Here is a 16690-nt window from a genome sequence, read left to right as displayed (position 1 = left end):
TAAAATATTTCTAGAATTATTATATTTATATTGTATTATATGAATATTAAAAATGACAAATAATATTCATTTAACATTCTAGGAATATTATGTTTATAAAGCATTGATAACCTACTTGCCGTTGCCATTCGTTCCTGGTTTCAGCGATCTTCTGGTAAGTATTGCCCATCATAGCGATCAACATGTTCACGAGTAAGATTGCCACGATCGCCATATACAATACAAACAGCAGCTGCAATTATATAGCGATTATCGTTATAACGCTATTCGACCGACTGTATTTGACGCTCTTTTGTATGAGTCATTCATTACGTGAAAAAATTTGTGTGACTTATCTAATTGTCGTTAAAACATATCATGTGAATGTTAATTAGAAGATATGAAAGATGGTATTGTTTACTTCTATCTATGAATACTGAGCACATGTCTGAGCGACGGCAAGTAAAATACCTTGGCCTCGAATTCATGCTCGGTTCTGTCAAACGCGCCAAAGTAATCACCGAAATTCGTCATGCTCATCAGGAACATCGCCATAACACTTTCCATCGGCGATGGCATCGGATTCGTGATAGAGTCGTCGATGCCCTCTGGAGTGTTTGGGTTATCGAATGACAGGAATATGATGTAATATGCTAATAAAATAAAAAAAAATAAACTAGATATTTATAATTGTAATTATAGTGTATTGTTTACATCGTGTGTGATATTTGTCCAAAATACGCGAGAAACCGTTTCGTCGCGGAAATATTTAACTCTCCGAAGCTGAAACGTCAAAATCTATCACACAGATACTAAAGTGTGAGATCATTTAATTTATGTTAAGAGACACTAATTTCAAGAAATCAGAATGATATAACTCGTATGAAAAAGAATGAACTATTTATTTTAATAATGATTCAAATTTGCACGATTCTCTCTAATAAATATTTTTTAGAACTATTTTTAACTATTTTTTTAAATTCACTTATTATTTATAGTAGTCATTATAATTATGACTGTATTTGTTGAATAGATTTTATTTAATTATATGTAAAGTCTACATATATTTTATCTAATTATATGTAAGAAAATATATTTGTTAATTATAACGCTCTAATAACTGCGTCTATTTTTGCTTTTAATGCCTATCAATTAATTTACATTTATTTTTTGAATAGAAATATTTATTTTATTATTTTTATCTTGATTTTATTACATTAATATTTGAAATTATCTCAATTTATAATATAATTTTTTCATATTTATAAGAAAACTATCATTTATATGGTTATTATTACTACATTATATAACAGTAATAGTCATAAAAATGGAACTCCTAGCCATAATTATTTTATCTCGCAACTATAGTCGCAAATATCAAACACTTTTCTCTCAGTGCGGGTCCAATAGACTACTACAACTCTGGATGATTAAGATGATGTTTTCCGGAACTAATTGATCGATCATCAGCCATGGATCAGATATTAATCTATTTATCTATATTAATCTATAAAATTTCTTATTGAGGAAGTATAAAAAAAATCGTCTTTCTCTTCGCGAACGAACAGACGGTCCATTCAAGTAGCGACGGCGCTATGTCGTTTGTTTGCGAAAAGTAAGACACAATGGCACATAGCGTTGCGGTCACGTTGCTGATTGCATAACGGTGTGCGTCGCATCATTTAACGTATCTCAAGACCTTCTCGACATAGCGCCTCCTTTTGCGGTTTCTTCCCCGTCGTTTGTTAGTACAGAAGACCTTCAACGGGTCGGGTGATGTGTGTGCTTTGCAGCGTTCAATAAAATCATCGATTAGATCACACGACATTATGCGTGTCTGATGCTGATGCTGTTATACCAGAGGCTAATTAACAATTGTTGGGAATTAATAGAATAAGGCACCGGTCGGTCATCGTCGGTATGTAACCGGTGGAATTGATGATGTTTCTTATTTTTTACATCTGCCATTATGTCTCTTACAGCTTCGATTATCAATTGCGATAATCGACAACAAGGTTATTCATTTATTGTGTTCAGGACAGATCTCATTCAGAAAGATAAATGGAACAGCAGTTATGAAATCGAAGGAGAAATAAAAGAATCCTCTTTTTCTTTTTGAAACGCCACGTGTTACCTTGAGAGAATCCCATGACGAAGACGAGGTAGATGGAGACGAATCTGATGAGGTCTCCCATGATCATCCTGTAAATCATCACGACGAACGGTCCGACCGTCTTGAAGCCTCGGCAGAAAAATAAAAAGTATGGCGCCGTCGTCAGCATCACTACGACCGCTAGCATATCTTCGACCTCATCGGAGCAGGTAAATCGTAAAAACGGGAACCACATCAGGATGCAACATGAGATTAGGAACATCACACGTGACGGCACTGTCATCTAAAAATTGCGCTTGCGTTAATACGAGTGGCGTTCTTGTGGTATATTTTGTAATTCGTTATAACATAAATCATCTCAGATAGAGAAAAGTGTTTGGTTGGATTAATTAGAATTCTGGAAAATGGACGAATCAAAAGTTTTCTCTAGTCTGGTTGAATCTAAAATTTTAGTTGTACCTAATTCTGGTTAAATTCCGGAATTCTGATTCATATAATCAAAACTTTCTGGTCCATGAAACTTTTATCCATTTTCTACTAGACATTTTTTTCAATGGATACTTAATTTGATTTGGTGACACAAATCGATATAAATGTCGTTCTATCTTCATTACTCACTGGAATGTTAAGAAAGACAGAATGATGTTTGTGTCACTAAATGGAAAACGTTCAATACTGATTTATGATAGAGTTGATTTAAAAATTGGAGAATTATTAAGACAAGAATTATTAAAACAAGTCTTATTACTTTTTGTACATATTAAAAATAACATTTTGAATGACTCTTACGAGATTTTCGATGAACATATGAAGACCTAAGAATCTCGCCTCCCGCAACGCAGCCAAGATGTAAAGCACCGCTGCGATGAACATAAAAATTTCCGCAGTTAGACGAATCTTTGCACTCATTTCTGATAGCTGCATGAGTCTGCATTCCTCTGAGAAATCGTCCCACCTATTAAATAAATATTTATTTCATGATTTTAATATGAAAAAATGCATGTATAACAAATACACGCAGACAGTTAAGTCTACTTGATAGATTTTGTAAAACATATGTAGACAAATTTTGCAGAAAAGTTACTTTCTAAAATATTTCACATCTTGCAATGGAATATTTTGGAAATATTTCTTATGCTGTGTGAGCATGTAATTAATATCTCTATTTACATCAATAACTTTTTGTAATATTTCTTGTATAATATAAATTTCATTATAAATATTAAATATTATATTTGAATGTACCAATAATTGCGATTAAATTTTGGTCGCACGACGCCGTCGATAATTGTCTTGACAGTTGAATTCGCGTCGGTTTTGTTGTAAGTATTCATAAAATAATCCGATGCGTTTGGAGGGCTATCGGTATACCACAGAGTATGAATGGCGGTCTCATCAGGAGGACTCAGAATGCCCTCATTTTCGTTCAACGTCAAGAGCAAAATGCTCTTCAGGGCTGACGTGATGTTTGACGTTACTTGCAGTTGGATCTTCTCTAACGATTCCTGCGTCATATTTAAGGATGATTTGAAATTCGAGGAAAAAGCCGCTACGAGACTATTTGTAACCAATTCTGACAGATCCGAGCTTTGAAAAGTCTTGAGAATTATGGGTTCCGTTATATTGGAGGAATTTGTCCTCGTTGATGTATCGTTTGCGTTTTCGTCTGTTTCTATGATTGATGGGCCAGGTCGAAGGGTGAAGCTAATCAGCGACAGTACGAAATAGAAGCAGAAAAGAAAGAATTGATTGTAGAATCTAAAAATAAAAAATTTCGCAGTGAGTATATAATTGTTTTATAATTATTTTTTATATTTAATCAAAAAATATGTTTTAGCGTTAATTTTAATTTAATTTAATTTTTTATAAAATTTTTATAAAATAGAAGTTTCCTTTTCCTTCTATTATACGTACCGAGATTTAACGAAGGTATTCCACTTGGCATTTAAAAGATCGACTAACACACCGTCCATTAATTCTAAATGTTCATCTTTATCCTACAATCATCGTGAAAACATTTTATCTGTTTTTAACGATAAAATATAAATAGCATAATTTATTCGCTTACACCAAAGACAACCAGATTCAGGGCGGAATTATTGTTGATTGTGCCCGTATTAACGTCGATCGTATCTATTTGCGACAAAGGGTAGGCTGCGCAAGTTATACTACCGATTTGCCAGTATATCTCTCTTTCGATATTCATAATATGAAAGAACATCTCAATCCTGGCTAATTTTGCAGCTAAAGTCAACGGAGTCAAATGTTGAACGTTTCTTATGCCGAGAGAAGCTCCTACTTCATAAGCCATATCGAACGTGGCCTAGAATTAAATTGAAGATTAAAAAAATAACAAGTGCCATAAAATTATTTGTAATAATTTTTTGTACTTTTTTAAGTAAACGATAATTTGCCTTGATATTTTTTATTGATAAGTATTGTTAAGTCAATTATTAAATCAATTATTCCGATAATATTTTTTAGTAATTAAACTACTGTAGTAATATCACGAATTAAATTGATAAGTAATTTTCTAATAATTTGATGCTCAATCAGGCATCTTATTAAAAAGGATGTTATAAGTTGAAAAACTGTAAATAAACAGTTTTGACCGTTATGGCCATTACTTCTATTTCTTATTGTTGAATTTTCAAATGTACGATGAGTAAGATTCTTATTGTTAATATTTTTTGAGAATAAAAGTATCAAAGATATAATACTCGCCAATTTCTCATATATTACTAGCATATGCATAACGGTATTGCCATTCGTGTCCTGCTTATCAGGATCCGCACCTCTGGCTAATATAAGCCTGTAGCACTCTTCCTGACCGAGACATGCGGCGAAGCTTAACGGATATTCTCCCCAGTATACATAACTATGGACATAATGATAAGATAGATCGTCTAACTTTATTGAATAGACATGTAACATTACATTACATTCTCGATATGGCGCTCGACAAGATACGTTAAAATCTCGGATGAACGAATCCGTTTATGTTTCGTAGAATTTAATCTCGATATTTTATTTAGAACTCGATTTATTTAGAACTCGAAACAAATGTTTGAAATTAATGATTTAATTAAAGAATCATAATGAAATTTTTTTTTGTTTCGTCGTTAAGCGAGAAGTAACGATAATCTAATGTCGTTTTCGAGGAAAATAATACAGTATACCCATTGTAATTGGTTTCCGATGAAACACACACCCACTCGTGATCCATATTGTCAAACCTCGACGCCTTCTGATCTTCTGGGCACATGAAGTTGCCGAAACACCTCTCGTGGATAATGCGCGGATCGTCTGCTCCGCTGTCGAGAAGGAACTTAACCATCGATGGATCCTCGTTTACAATAGCGATGTGCAAGACATTCTCTCCTAAATCCGAAATAAATTCGAAATAAATATAAAACTGTGAGGCTGAAAAGATGCAAATCTTTTTTCAACTAGATTACATTTTTATGAATTAAAATGTCATATGTTATATATAGGATGAATCATAAGTATATTTTAAAATTTCATAAACACGTTCTTTGATAAAAAGAAAGAATAAATGTCTCTACGAACATTAGATCGCAAATGTTTCGTTATCGAAATAATGAAATCCTGTACATTTGCAATAATATTTTTACAATAATGTGTTTTGTAGATAGATTTATGTGATCTGAATTCAAAAGAACTTCTTGATTAGAAAATCATAAAAGTCGTGGGAGTCCCCTTGAGGGAATAAATGATTTACCTCGGAAATGCTAATCATCCATTATGCAAGCAATATTCTATGAATAAATAATTTAACCAGAATGCTTATCGGGGAATTTATCGATAGCGGATATTCCACGCACAATTTATAGACTGCCTTATGAAGAAGATTCAATAACAGCTTTAATTCATAGCATTTAATCTATTCCATAATCATAATCAATGATTATCATAACAATCGCAGGAAAACTCAAACTTACCATAGTACTCGTCGCTTAGATAAATATCGTTTATAAGCTTCGGATAGAAACGCAACAGTCGTTTTGCCAAATCAGCATGAATGGCAGTCGCGTGCAACATGCACAAATGCAAGATAGTTTCGCCAACAGCACCTCTGTCGCTTAAATTCCAACATACCAGTCTATATTTGCTTTTATCTACCAAGAATATTTATTGGTCAGATAAATTCTTATACAACTTGCAATTCTGCAGATAAATTGTAGAAATGTTGCTTGCGTAGTTTGACGATGTATATCATAACCATCAGCAAACATTAACTAACAAACATATAACTGTTTATTATAATTTTCCACTTAAAAAATTCTAATAAAAAATTACGCAAACCAGATGATAGTTGTTAACAATTAAAATTGATCGAAATCTAATACATATAATATACAAACATTTCGACCTTATCAGGTCATCTTCAGTGTCGTACAATATAAATGAGTAATTTAATTATTCTACAAAATTTTCAATTTTCAAAGAATTCATGTCATGTCAATTCTTTCAATAATTAAAGATGATATATCATGACAATTAAAAAATGCCTCATTGCAACTGTATACGTCATTAGGTTGTCGTTTCGACTTACAAAGGTCGATAGATGTTGGCTATTCCAAAACTTAGATCATATATGAAAACTAGAAGTTTGAAGTATCCCAATTGTAACAAGTTCACAATTCACATCAAAAATTGAAAAAATTGTTCATCGCTAGAAAGAGATCGTTATGTTTAAAAATTTTTAACCAAAACATTTTTTCCATTTAACAATACAATTATAATATAATGTATTGTATGATAATTATATAATATGTAATAGTTATATTGATAAGTGACAAATTATTAACAATTATGTTACTATTATAGTTGGTGTTTGTTGGGAAAGAAGTTTAACTTCATTACGTTATTACCTATCTTGGCCTCATCAACTTCTTCATCGCCCATGTCTTTATCGATATCATAATCAGCTGGATTTTCCATGGCTTTTAAAGGCGGCAGCTGCACAGCGCGAAAGAAAAATTATTTGAAGCACCGATATCGAAGCTACCAATTATGATAGTATAATAGCGAAATTGATGATCACGTACCATTTTATGCCGCGGACGATCTTTATTTCGTAGAAGAACTAATTTGTCCACTGGTATCCACTTGCCTTTTCCCTTGTTGTACAAAAACGGTTCAACTTTGGTTCTCATTGCGTGATCCAACTCCGCAAACTGTTTGGTCTGCGTGGCTCTTTTCATCATGTCCACCAACAATCCGCCACCTGCAAACCTTGCTAGATAGCTAAATATTGAACTTGCGAAACAGCCGACAAAAACAAAGTATATAAAAGTTGCTTCTTCAAATGAAAAGAAAGTAAAAAAAAATATACAACGTTAATGTGAGTTCAGTCAAACGCAGTTAGTAGGGTGCAAAAAAATTGAGACTTATTTAGAAATAATTCATAATAAAATTTCCGACTCAAAATGATTATTATAAAATGTCAAAACTTTTTGCAACATTGCTCACCATGTTTAGGAATCCTACATAAATATTTAATAATTCAATTAAATTAATTATAATAGATGAATTTAGACCAACCAGAATAATATAATTAAATAAAAATAATTAAATAAAAGTATAATTAAGTAAAAGAAAACCTATATTGATCAAATCAGAGCTTGAATATTTTATGAATTTATATTCGGTGTCTTCAGACACTCATTTGGCTACCATTCATCGTCTGACAATCGTCCGATGTCGTATGTTAGTTTTGTGACGTCGTCCGATAGTCGACTGTCCGGCGCGACTGTGTTGTGCCATTCTACTCATTTACTAAAACTTAAGCATTGCTTGACTCCAGCAGGAAATCATCTGCATGTACCGCAGGTTTAATTTGATTTTGCGTCAGAAATGAAAGATACTGCATGAAAAATTATGGCTCCCGCAAACAGGATGCGGTAATGCTTACCGTCAAGCAAAGTTAGCGCAATAACCAATTATTCTTTCGCTTTTATGGTAAAGAAATAAACTGATTGGCTCTCGCTCTCTGATTGAATTTCCACCGCGTGATAAGCCACGTGTAGAGGATTAATTAAGATGCTTTTTTATATCGACACTTAACACTTATTTTTAGCATCAAAATAAGTTAAAATTGATGCTTGATATTCGTCAATTTTTATTACATGACTTATTTTAACGCCGAAAATGAGCGTCGAGCGTCGGCGCGACTTTGAAAAGGCACCTTTAACCAATGCGGGAGATCCCCATCGAAAGTCGGCGCGAATTTCGGAAAGCTGGCGGTGATTCGAGAAAGTTCGCGACGATTCACCGTCGCGCGACCACACAGAATTAATTCGGCGGACGGCACGTGGACGCGCGTTGCGTCATGAGTGCAGGTATTTGGATCGTGTCGAGTGCTCGAGAGCTATATCGGACACACAGACATTAGAACTCCATCAGCGACGGAATCGGTGCGGTGACTCAAGGATGATAAATACGGGAGAGGCGGAAGAGAGCAAAGAAAGCTCGGCGGCCCTCGAACCGTCTCAATTGGCGTCAATTCCGCGCGCCGCGTCGCTAGAAACGCATGTACCGTGATGGCATTCTTATTTTCGCGGTCGAAGAGCCCTCGGCGTTTTCCGGCGCTGATTAAAAACAACACGTGCAATTACATTACGCATGGTAAATCAGTAAATGCTACCTGTCAACTGGTGATGTCAGAAGAAGAACACATCAAGTCTAGAGAAAGTAAAAATGATGATTTTTTATGATGTCCTGAATGTCAAAATGATGATTTTTTGGTTACAAAATTATTTAACTGTTTATCAACGTTAAGAATCAAAATAAAATCATTTTTTATTAAATTGTGTATTCTCTTTGGAAATATTATGAGGGAAAATCAGAAAAGATGCTGAAATCATCGTTACTTTTTTCTTTTTTCAGACGACATATCGCGTAATTGTCACAGTAACTCGGTCTTAGAACTTCAGTCTTAGAATTTTTATCTTCGGTATCTGGCATGAAACGGTACATCTCATCGATATAAATGTATAATTGTTGATATAATTGTTATAATTATTAAAAATATTATTGTAAATTTCATGTTCAACGAATGAAATGATAAAAAATTTTGTTTGTTTTTTTAATTTATTATTTTGATCTATATTTGTTAATCATTTTCAGTTTTAATTTTTATTACTCTTAAAAACTCAGAATTTATGCAAATCAATGATCTAATGACACACATTGTGCTGATTCCAACAGAATTAATATTGAATCGATCGTACTTTGAACCAAAAAAATAAAATCACAATCTTAGTTTATCTCTTACAAAACAGATCCATGAAAATATTATAAGAAACAACATAACTTGGTTGACATGAAAATCCTACTTTAGAAGTAAGGCTGTAGCAATTGTATCACAACTTGCATAATAAATTATATTTGCGGAATTATTCTTTGCTTCGAGAGCAATATGCATGAACATGCGTTTGCTCTTCTTATACACAAAAAATTAGACAAGACATGCGCATTTGGACTATGAACGGATTATAAATGGACTGTAATAAATCGACTATTGAGACGAATAAACATTATAATAAATTATTCTGAAGATTAAAGTGAAGTGATAATAAATTGTTTTGAAGATTAAAATCTCGAAACGTTTAATTGTATTGTAAATAAAAGATAAATCAATTAGGACCTTATCCACGCCTATATTTTTATTAGTCCTTGTTTCTTTATAAATAAATTGTTCCATTTTCAACTTTAATCTTTAACGCACTTAATTTTATTCTACAAGTCCAGTTATACACGCATAAGCTTAATATATCGTTATCAACTTACGGAGTAACCGAATTCCAAAAGGATATTAAGAATCATGTACACGCAACAGATGTCCACATAGTTTTTTAAGAGATGTCCTAAGAATGTCTAGAGGACGTTCTACATCCTAAGGACGTCCTCAGGACGTTCCTCGGAAAATTGCAATAGGAGTTAGATCGGAATTTCAAGGAGTCAAAAACTTGACACAACAAAGACAAGTCTTCGACTAATAAAATATTAGTTATTAGTATCAACAAGTAGTTATATAATTATATTATAAATATTTAAATTACAATTAGAAGCTCTATTATAGTGAATATAGAAGCTCTATTATATTATACATAGTGTACCTTTAAGCCAACTTGCTCATTACTGAATTAATTATTAAATATTATAGCTTTAATTTTATCTGCTTGAAATCAATCAGTTTTTAATATTTCTTTTTCTTATAACAATAAAAAAAATATTGATATTTTATGATTTTGATAAAAATGAAAATATTTTTGTTTTATTGCATAACAAACAGATAAAAGATATAAGCTAATTGTTCAAGTTAATATTGTACATATCATTATTTTAATTATGTTTATATAATTTCAAAAAAAAATATAATGTACACTTATAATGTTCAATAACGATCTCAACTCTAATATAGAGGAATTAGAGACAAATTTAAAATAAACAAATTTAAATCTTATGGTATATTACTAGACTTATAAATTATTTATATTTTTCAAAAAATATTTACTATCTTTTTAATAGTTAAAAGAACATAATATTGTACTTGGTATCATAATAATTCATATAATAATTTAATCAATCATAATAATTTATATAATAAAAGTTATATAATAAAATTTAACTTACTAACTAATAAAAAACTTATTTATGCTAATTTTCTTTTGCTTATTTAAATACAAAGGCACATTAATAGAAATACATACAGTAATAGAGACAGTTATCCTAGTCTGTCAATCTTAAGATTCTTGTATACAACGTGTAACTAAACAGAAAGAACACCTTAAGAACATTCGGCGCCACGTAACTGATAAGTGCTATCAGAATGCTATCATATAATTAATGAAATCAAAAAGACATATATACATATTTCCTTCTGTGTCCCAAAAATTTTAATTATTTCTCTTTCAATATTTCATATAAATTTCTTAAACATTGATCATGCTATATTTTTATATAAAGTTATGTTCATAAACTTACATAAACTTACTTATTAATTAATTTTAATTGATTTGTGATTTATTTGATTTTAATAGATGATCCTTTTCTTTTAAAAAAAGAATGTTCTACACTATATAGAAAATTATCTTTTGTACACTATAAAAAAAATTATCTTTCGATGTGATTTTTCGTGAAGAAATTAAAGGCAAAAAAAAAATAAAATCTATATTTTTATTTCTATATTAAAATTTGTTTTTTCGCTTTTGACAAATATATATCTACTTCACTTTAAGTTCCAAAAATGTATTAGTTACAGCTACAGAAAATAGAACCTATAAAATACAACATATTTTTTTCCCCCCACTTTCCTAAAGACTCTGTCCGACTTTGATTTGATGTGTGAAATTCATGGTGGGACGGCGGAAGAGGTCGTCGGCACATCGGAGCACATGCAACGCCATCTTGTACAGTCTGGTGCAAGTATTGCACGCACCGTCGCGGCAATTGCTGGCGCAAGTCTGTGAGAAGAGCGAGCGGCCGGGATCTCCGTCGCAGCTACTGTCAGTGATTAAACGTGGCACGGTGCGGCCAATACGGCATATCATGGCGCAGTGGAGACAGGAGACGATATTGAAGCTGATCAGTGCATATCGCGCGAAGCGGCTGCTCTGGGATCACAATGCGCCGGACTATACTGATCGAAGCAAGAGAATCTACGCGTGGAAGGAAATCGCCGACGAGGTGCGCCAGTCCCGACTTCATATAAGTTAACCCCGTGCTCGTAAAACTATACTTACACGCGCGTCCTTTTTGAACGAGTCAACGTAAACATTCGTTTCATTTTTCACATCGCAAAAAATCGATCTAAACGTCGCGAAATTTAATAACGTTCTATTTCAACGCATAGATATTAAATTCGATTTTTTCGAAATATATATCTGGAAGTGTTATAAATTAACAAGAAAAAAAAAAGGAAAAGAGAAAGTATAGAGTTGCGTTATAATTAATAACAGATCGATCATTTTTAATTAACATAAAAAGAACATTTCATTTTGTGACTCCTATTCTTCGCGTTCTATATATCACGCAATTTCGTGATGCACGCACGTGCCGGCAAAAGCACGCTAAGCCGGGTGCAAAATACATTTCGCGAGCATATTCCAGACGCGCGCGTCCAACACTTGCGCAAGCCGTTGCGCAATGTTGGCGCATCGCGAGCGCATCGAGAGTCTTTACCGCCGCCGCGCGCCGTTGTAAACGGAAAGTGAATTTCTCGTAGCATAGAAACCGCGTTTGCGTAACGATTCGCGCAAAAAGCATCTACGCTTCACTTATTACCGGATTGCATAACGCGTCTTTGAATTCACGTTGGGAGCGTGTTTTCGTAATACGACGTGAATATCAAAAAGAAAAACAAATAAAAGAAAAATTGAAAACAAGAATATACGGCGCGCTCTTATCTCATTGGGGTTTGCACTTGTCAGCTCGGATGCGACGTGATGACGGTGGAGAGAAAACTGAAGAGCTTGAAGACTCACTTTATGTCGGTCCACAAAGCGTACGCGAAACGCAGGCTCAAGGCTGATTCGAATCCTGGTAGTGTCATCAAGCCCAAGTGGTTCGCTTACGAGGCCTTGTCTTTCCTGAATAAAGGGCGCTTGCTGCGAATCAATCGCGAGACGCCGAACGTGGAAAAGCAGGTGCGCCACAAGCTCCCGTGAATATTCTCGCGATTCCCTTTCGTACAATTAGCATACGATTAACAATGATATAATTAAAATTAAAATTAATATATTCTTTTAGAATGAAAACCTTTTTAGAATAAATCTCACTGTGAAGAGTGAATTTTCACCCTTAAAGATTAAAAATTGAGCCATTCTTTATACGGAAAGAATGATTTTGTTGAAATATCTAAAATGCTGATCTGAAATAATGTAAATCTGAATTATATGAGATTTCAAGCATGATGAACAATGCTGCAAATAATTTTAACATTCTATACTGAAAAAAAGATATAGTCAATTTTAATAAATATTTAGTTGAATGCTGCTAACTAAATATTTATTAAATATAAAGATATATTTGATACAAGAAATGTTACTTTGATTTAACAATCTTTTTTTCACTAAACAAATATTTATTTATTGTAAGTAAATGTTTAGTTGGCAGTATTGAACTAAAGAAAAAAGAGGATTAGATCAACAGTAAGATTGTTATAATTAATAATTTATATTATAATGTAAAATCTGTATATATTTACTGAAGAGAATTGTTATTATTAAAAGTCGAAACAGTTTTGAGTATTGCTTATATTATTTACATGATATATTCTTTCAAATTCAAAAATTAGCGCAACTAGCTAAGCTCAGATAGCCTCTTGTAATATTTTGAATTATTATTTATTGAAGCTTTGTTGAATGCAATATTAATTTCTCAACAAAATTTATTTTCATATAACTAAATTTTCAAACACTTCAGTAGAACTTCTTTTCTTACAGTTATTAGGTGTACAACTTTGCTTCCGCCGTTTTTTTCCGAAATTCGAGGCTTTATTGTAAAAAACTGGTTTTATGATTCAAAGTATTGTCCATCGCTGGCCACTACTCTCTCCCATCTTTCGGGTAGCGTTCGAAAAAACTGGTCATCTTTTGAGGCTATCCACGAATCGATCCAATTTTTTATTTCTTCATAAGACCGGAAGTGCTGGTCAGCAGTGTGCCATTGATCGAAACAAGTGATAGTCAGAGGGAGCAACGTCTGGCGGGTGGGGTAGGATTTCCCATTTCAACGTTTCCATGTCTTGACCACTTTCGCAACATGGGGTCGAGCATTGTCATGCTGCAAAATCACTTTATCGTGTCTCTCGTTGTATTGCGGCCGTTTATCTTTCAATGCTTGGCTCAAACGCATCAATTGCGTTCGATACCGATTGCCTGTGATTGTTTCAGTCGGTTTTAACAGTTCATAATACACTACGCCGAGCTGGTCCCACCAAATACAGAGCATGACCTTGGACGTCAAAATCACCGTTCTTGAAGCGTTGAAACCACTCACGACACGTTCTTTCACTAATAGCGGCCTCACCATAAGTATTTGAGAGCCTCAGCCACAGATTTCTTCATATTGAAGCAAAAAATTAAAACCTCCCGCAAATGACGAGAATTTAGTTCGTATACTGACATTTTCAATCAAGAATAACTTTATGATGCAGACACAAATCGACTAATGTTTCTATAGGGTTATGTTGACAGATGCCCAAGTTTATTGTATGACGTCTATGATTTATTTATTTCGACCACCACTTACCGCTAAAGCCATCTATAGGAAAACGGCGGAGGCAAAATTGTACATCTAATAATTTTTTTTGAGTAATATCGCGAACTGCGATACTTCATTATTCACAAAATAGAATCATTTGTGTTTAATTAATTCATATGTCTTCCTTTTAGAATCCCATACCCACCTCTAATTGGAAGCAGCAGGTATATTTCAATTTTTTATATATTAATTTCCAATAAACACCAACTAACAGTACCATTATATCAACATTATAATTTTCTGTTTAACAATATTGTATTACGTACAACATATTTTATATTACATTTATATTGTTGAATGAGAAATTATAATATTGATATAATATTATTGTTAATTGATATTTACGGATTATATTGGATTAAAGAAAAAGTCTTTTTATAAATTGATAAAAAGATCTTTCTTCATTAATATCTTCGTTAAAAATTATCAAAATTTAAATTTAAAAAAAAGGGTTAGAGAAATCTCTACTTTCGAATGATTACTATATTTTTTGAATTTATGTGAGTTTGTAATTTTTACATATAAGAAACTACAAACTGAAAAAAATAAATTTTTTTTCACTTTGTAGATCTTTGTAGCGTGCCCAATAAAAATTTGAGCAAATTTTTGATTATTTATCGTGAAAATTTGAAGCTTTCTCTACAAAATCGTTTTTTTAAAATGTTCCTATAATTTTTTGTTCCTCAGTTATTTACTAAGGAAGTAAAAAGGAACATTCTGACTTTATTTCTGCTCGTAACCCCGTTAAAAATCATCGTATCGCAATTAAAAGAGCACGGATTAAATACAGCGGAAACGTTGCTCTATCTGATGATGTAATTACAAATTTTTTAAAATAAAATATATGGTTGCTAAAAAAAGTTCTTTTTATCAACTTATAAAGGGACTTTTTTCCTAAATCAATATTATAAAAATTGTGTAGCACATTATTAACATTGTATAGAGTTCTTGAGACCTCCTAACCAATATGGTATACATGTCACGTTGAAAACTTTCAATCTATACGATCTGCTTGTAAAGATCCTCGGTCCTATCGACGTCACTTTTTCTTTTCACAATTTTAGGAGACTCCGTCAGGTCGTGATGAATTTACGGTTTTTGCCGAGCACGTCGCCATTCGGCTGAAGAATATAGCGGACGTGCGTGCAAGACTCGTCGCACAGCATCAGATAAATAACATCTTGTTTGAAGCCGAGATGGGAAAGTATAGCATGCAGACTTCCTTCGGTTCGGACAATCCGGAGATTATGGAACACTTGGATGAACCCTCGACGTCGAACGAGGAGAAAGTGATGATAAATAATATTCCCCACGCGATCTAATCGAATCTTTTTCTTTGTGAGTGCAATCTTGGAGTTATATCTCGGAATTTTCGTGAACAGCTCATATATGATGAAAGAACGATTTTGTTGAAATAATATAAAATTGAAAAATTTAATTAAACACATACAATTAAAATATTTATATAAAAGAATCAAGCATAATGAACAATGCAATAACAATTTTTTATATTCCAGCAATCAATTTCTGGTATAATTATTTTTATAATCAATTTTTCTTATATACTTATTTTCGTAATAAAATTATTTATTTACAAATTTGTATTTAGATAAAAAAAAATGCAACAAAACTGTTCTTTTTGTATACATCTCGTGTTCATGTTATCTACGTGCCGTTCGATTTTTACGGCGCAATCGTTGATAATGACAGTGATCTCTTTTGTTACTCGCCGTAAATAATGGTGAATGACGAAAGCCATCGGTTTTAACGATAGGTTTTCCAAAGACCGCGAGAACGTTTGGCATGTTGCTGAATCTGCTCTGCCAGACGTAACTCTATTTATGTGCCTTCGTTTTGCCCAGCATGTCATATTCTTCGTCGTTGCAAACCGCGAAAGCCGTGTCAAAAGCCAGCTTTTGTCGAGGCGGCCAATATATGCTGACAACGCGAAATGCACGTCAGAAATCGGCAAAATGCTGCGCTTTCATTTTTTCACTCTTGTATATTTCAAGTGTAAAACAAAGTAGATATAATATTCATTCATTTTCATACATACTATATGTATTTAGCAAATTGTATTCATTTTATTATTAATTATATTATTATTAATTATATAGTAATTATTTTATTTTATTCTCACAAATGAACTCATTTTAATTGTAAAAATTAAATAAATAAATTGATTACTATATTGTACGTTTGATTATTTCACTCACCCTTCAAGTCGACTAATTTATAGAGCAGGATGGACGACGTATCCGTTTGCTTCTTCACGCCGCTCGTAACATTGCTCTCGGTATTACCCAT

General features: G+C 32.8%; 2 protein-coding genes across 2 annotated transcripts in view; one reads left to right on the top strand and one right to left on the bottom strand.

Moving 5' to 3' along the window:
- The window catches only part of LOC108693879 (transient receptor potential cation channel subfamily V member 5), an 18025-nt gene extending 1335 nt beyond the window's left edge, over window positions 1-16690 (bottom strand). Inside the window, exons 1-13 of the mRNA XM_018203054.1 lie at window positions 16600-16690; window positions 7165-7343; window positions 6988-7075; window positions 6055-6231; window positions 5272-5473; window positions 4835-4970; window positions 4161-4415; window positions 4007-4089; window positions 3338-3850; window positions 2882-3047; window positions 2114-2375; window positions 451-632; window positions 116-232 (exon numbers count right to left, since the gene is read on the bottom strand). Of these exons, the coding sequence (XP_018058543.1) occupies window positions 116-232; window positions 451-632; window positions 2114-2375; window positions 2882-3047; window positions 3338-3850; window positions 4007-4089; window positions 4161-4415; window positions 4835-4970; window positions 5272-5473; window positions 6055-6231; window positions 6988-7075; window positions 7165-7343; window positions 16600-16690 (2451 nt within the window). The remainder of the gene's footprint in view (window positions 1-115; window positions 233-450; window positions 633-2113; window positions 2376-2881; window positions 3048-3337; window positions 3851-4006; window positions 4090-4160; window positions 4416-4834; window positions 4971-5271; window positions 5474-6054; window positions 6232-6987; window positions 7076-7164; window positions 7344-16599) is intronic.
- The window catches only part of LOC108693874 (uncharacterized peptidase C1-like protein F26E4.3), a 38477-nt gene continuing 33449 nt past the window's right edge, over window positions 11663-16690 (top strand). The window contains exon 1 of the mRNA XM_018203044.1: window positions 11663-11806. Within this exon, the coding sequence (XP_018058533.1) occupies window positions 11745-11806 (62 nt within the window). The 5' untranslated portion in view covers window positions 11663-11744. The remainder of the gene's footprint in view (window positions 11807-16690) is intronic.

Source organism: Atta colombica, unplaced genomic scaffold (assembly GCF_001594045.1).
Source record: "Atta colombica isolate Treedump-2 unplaced genomic scaffold, Acol1.0 scaffold110, whole genome shotgun sequence".
Classification (NCBI taxonomy): Eukaryota; Metazoa; Arthropoda; class Insecta; order Hymenoptera; family Formicidae; genus Atta; species Atta colombica.
This window is presented reverse-complemented; position numbering and strand designations above follow the sequence as displayed.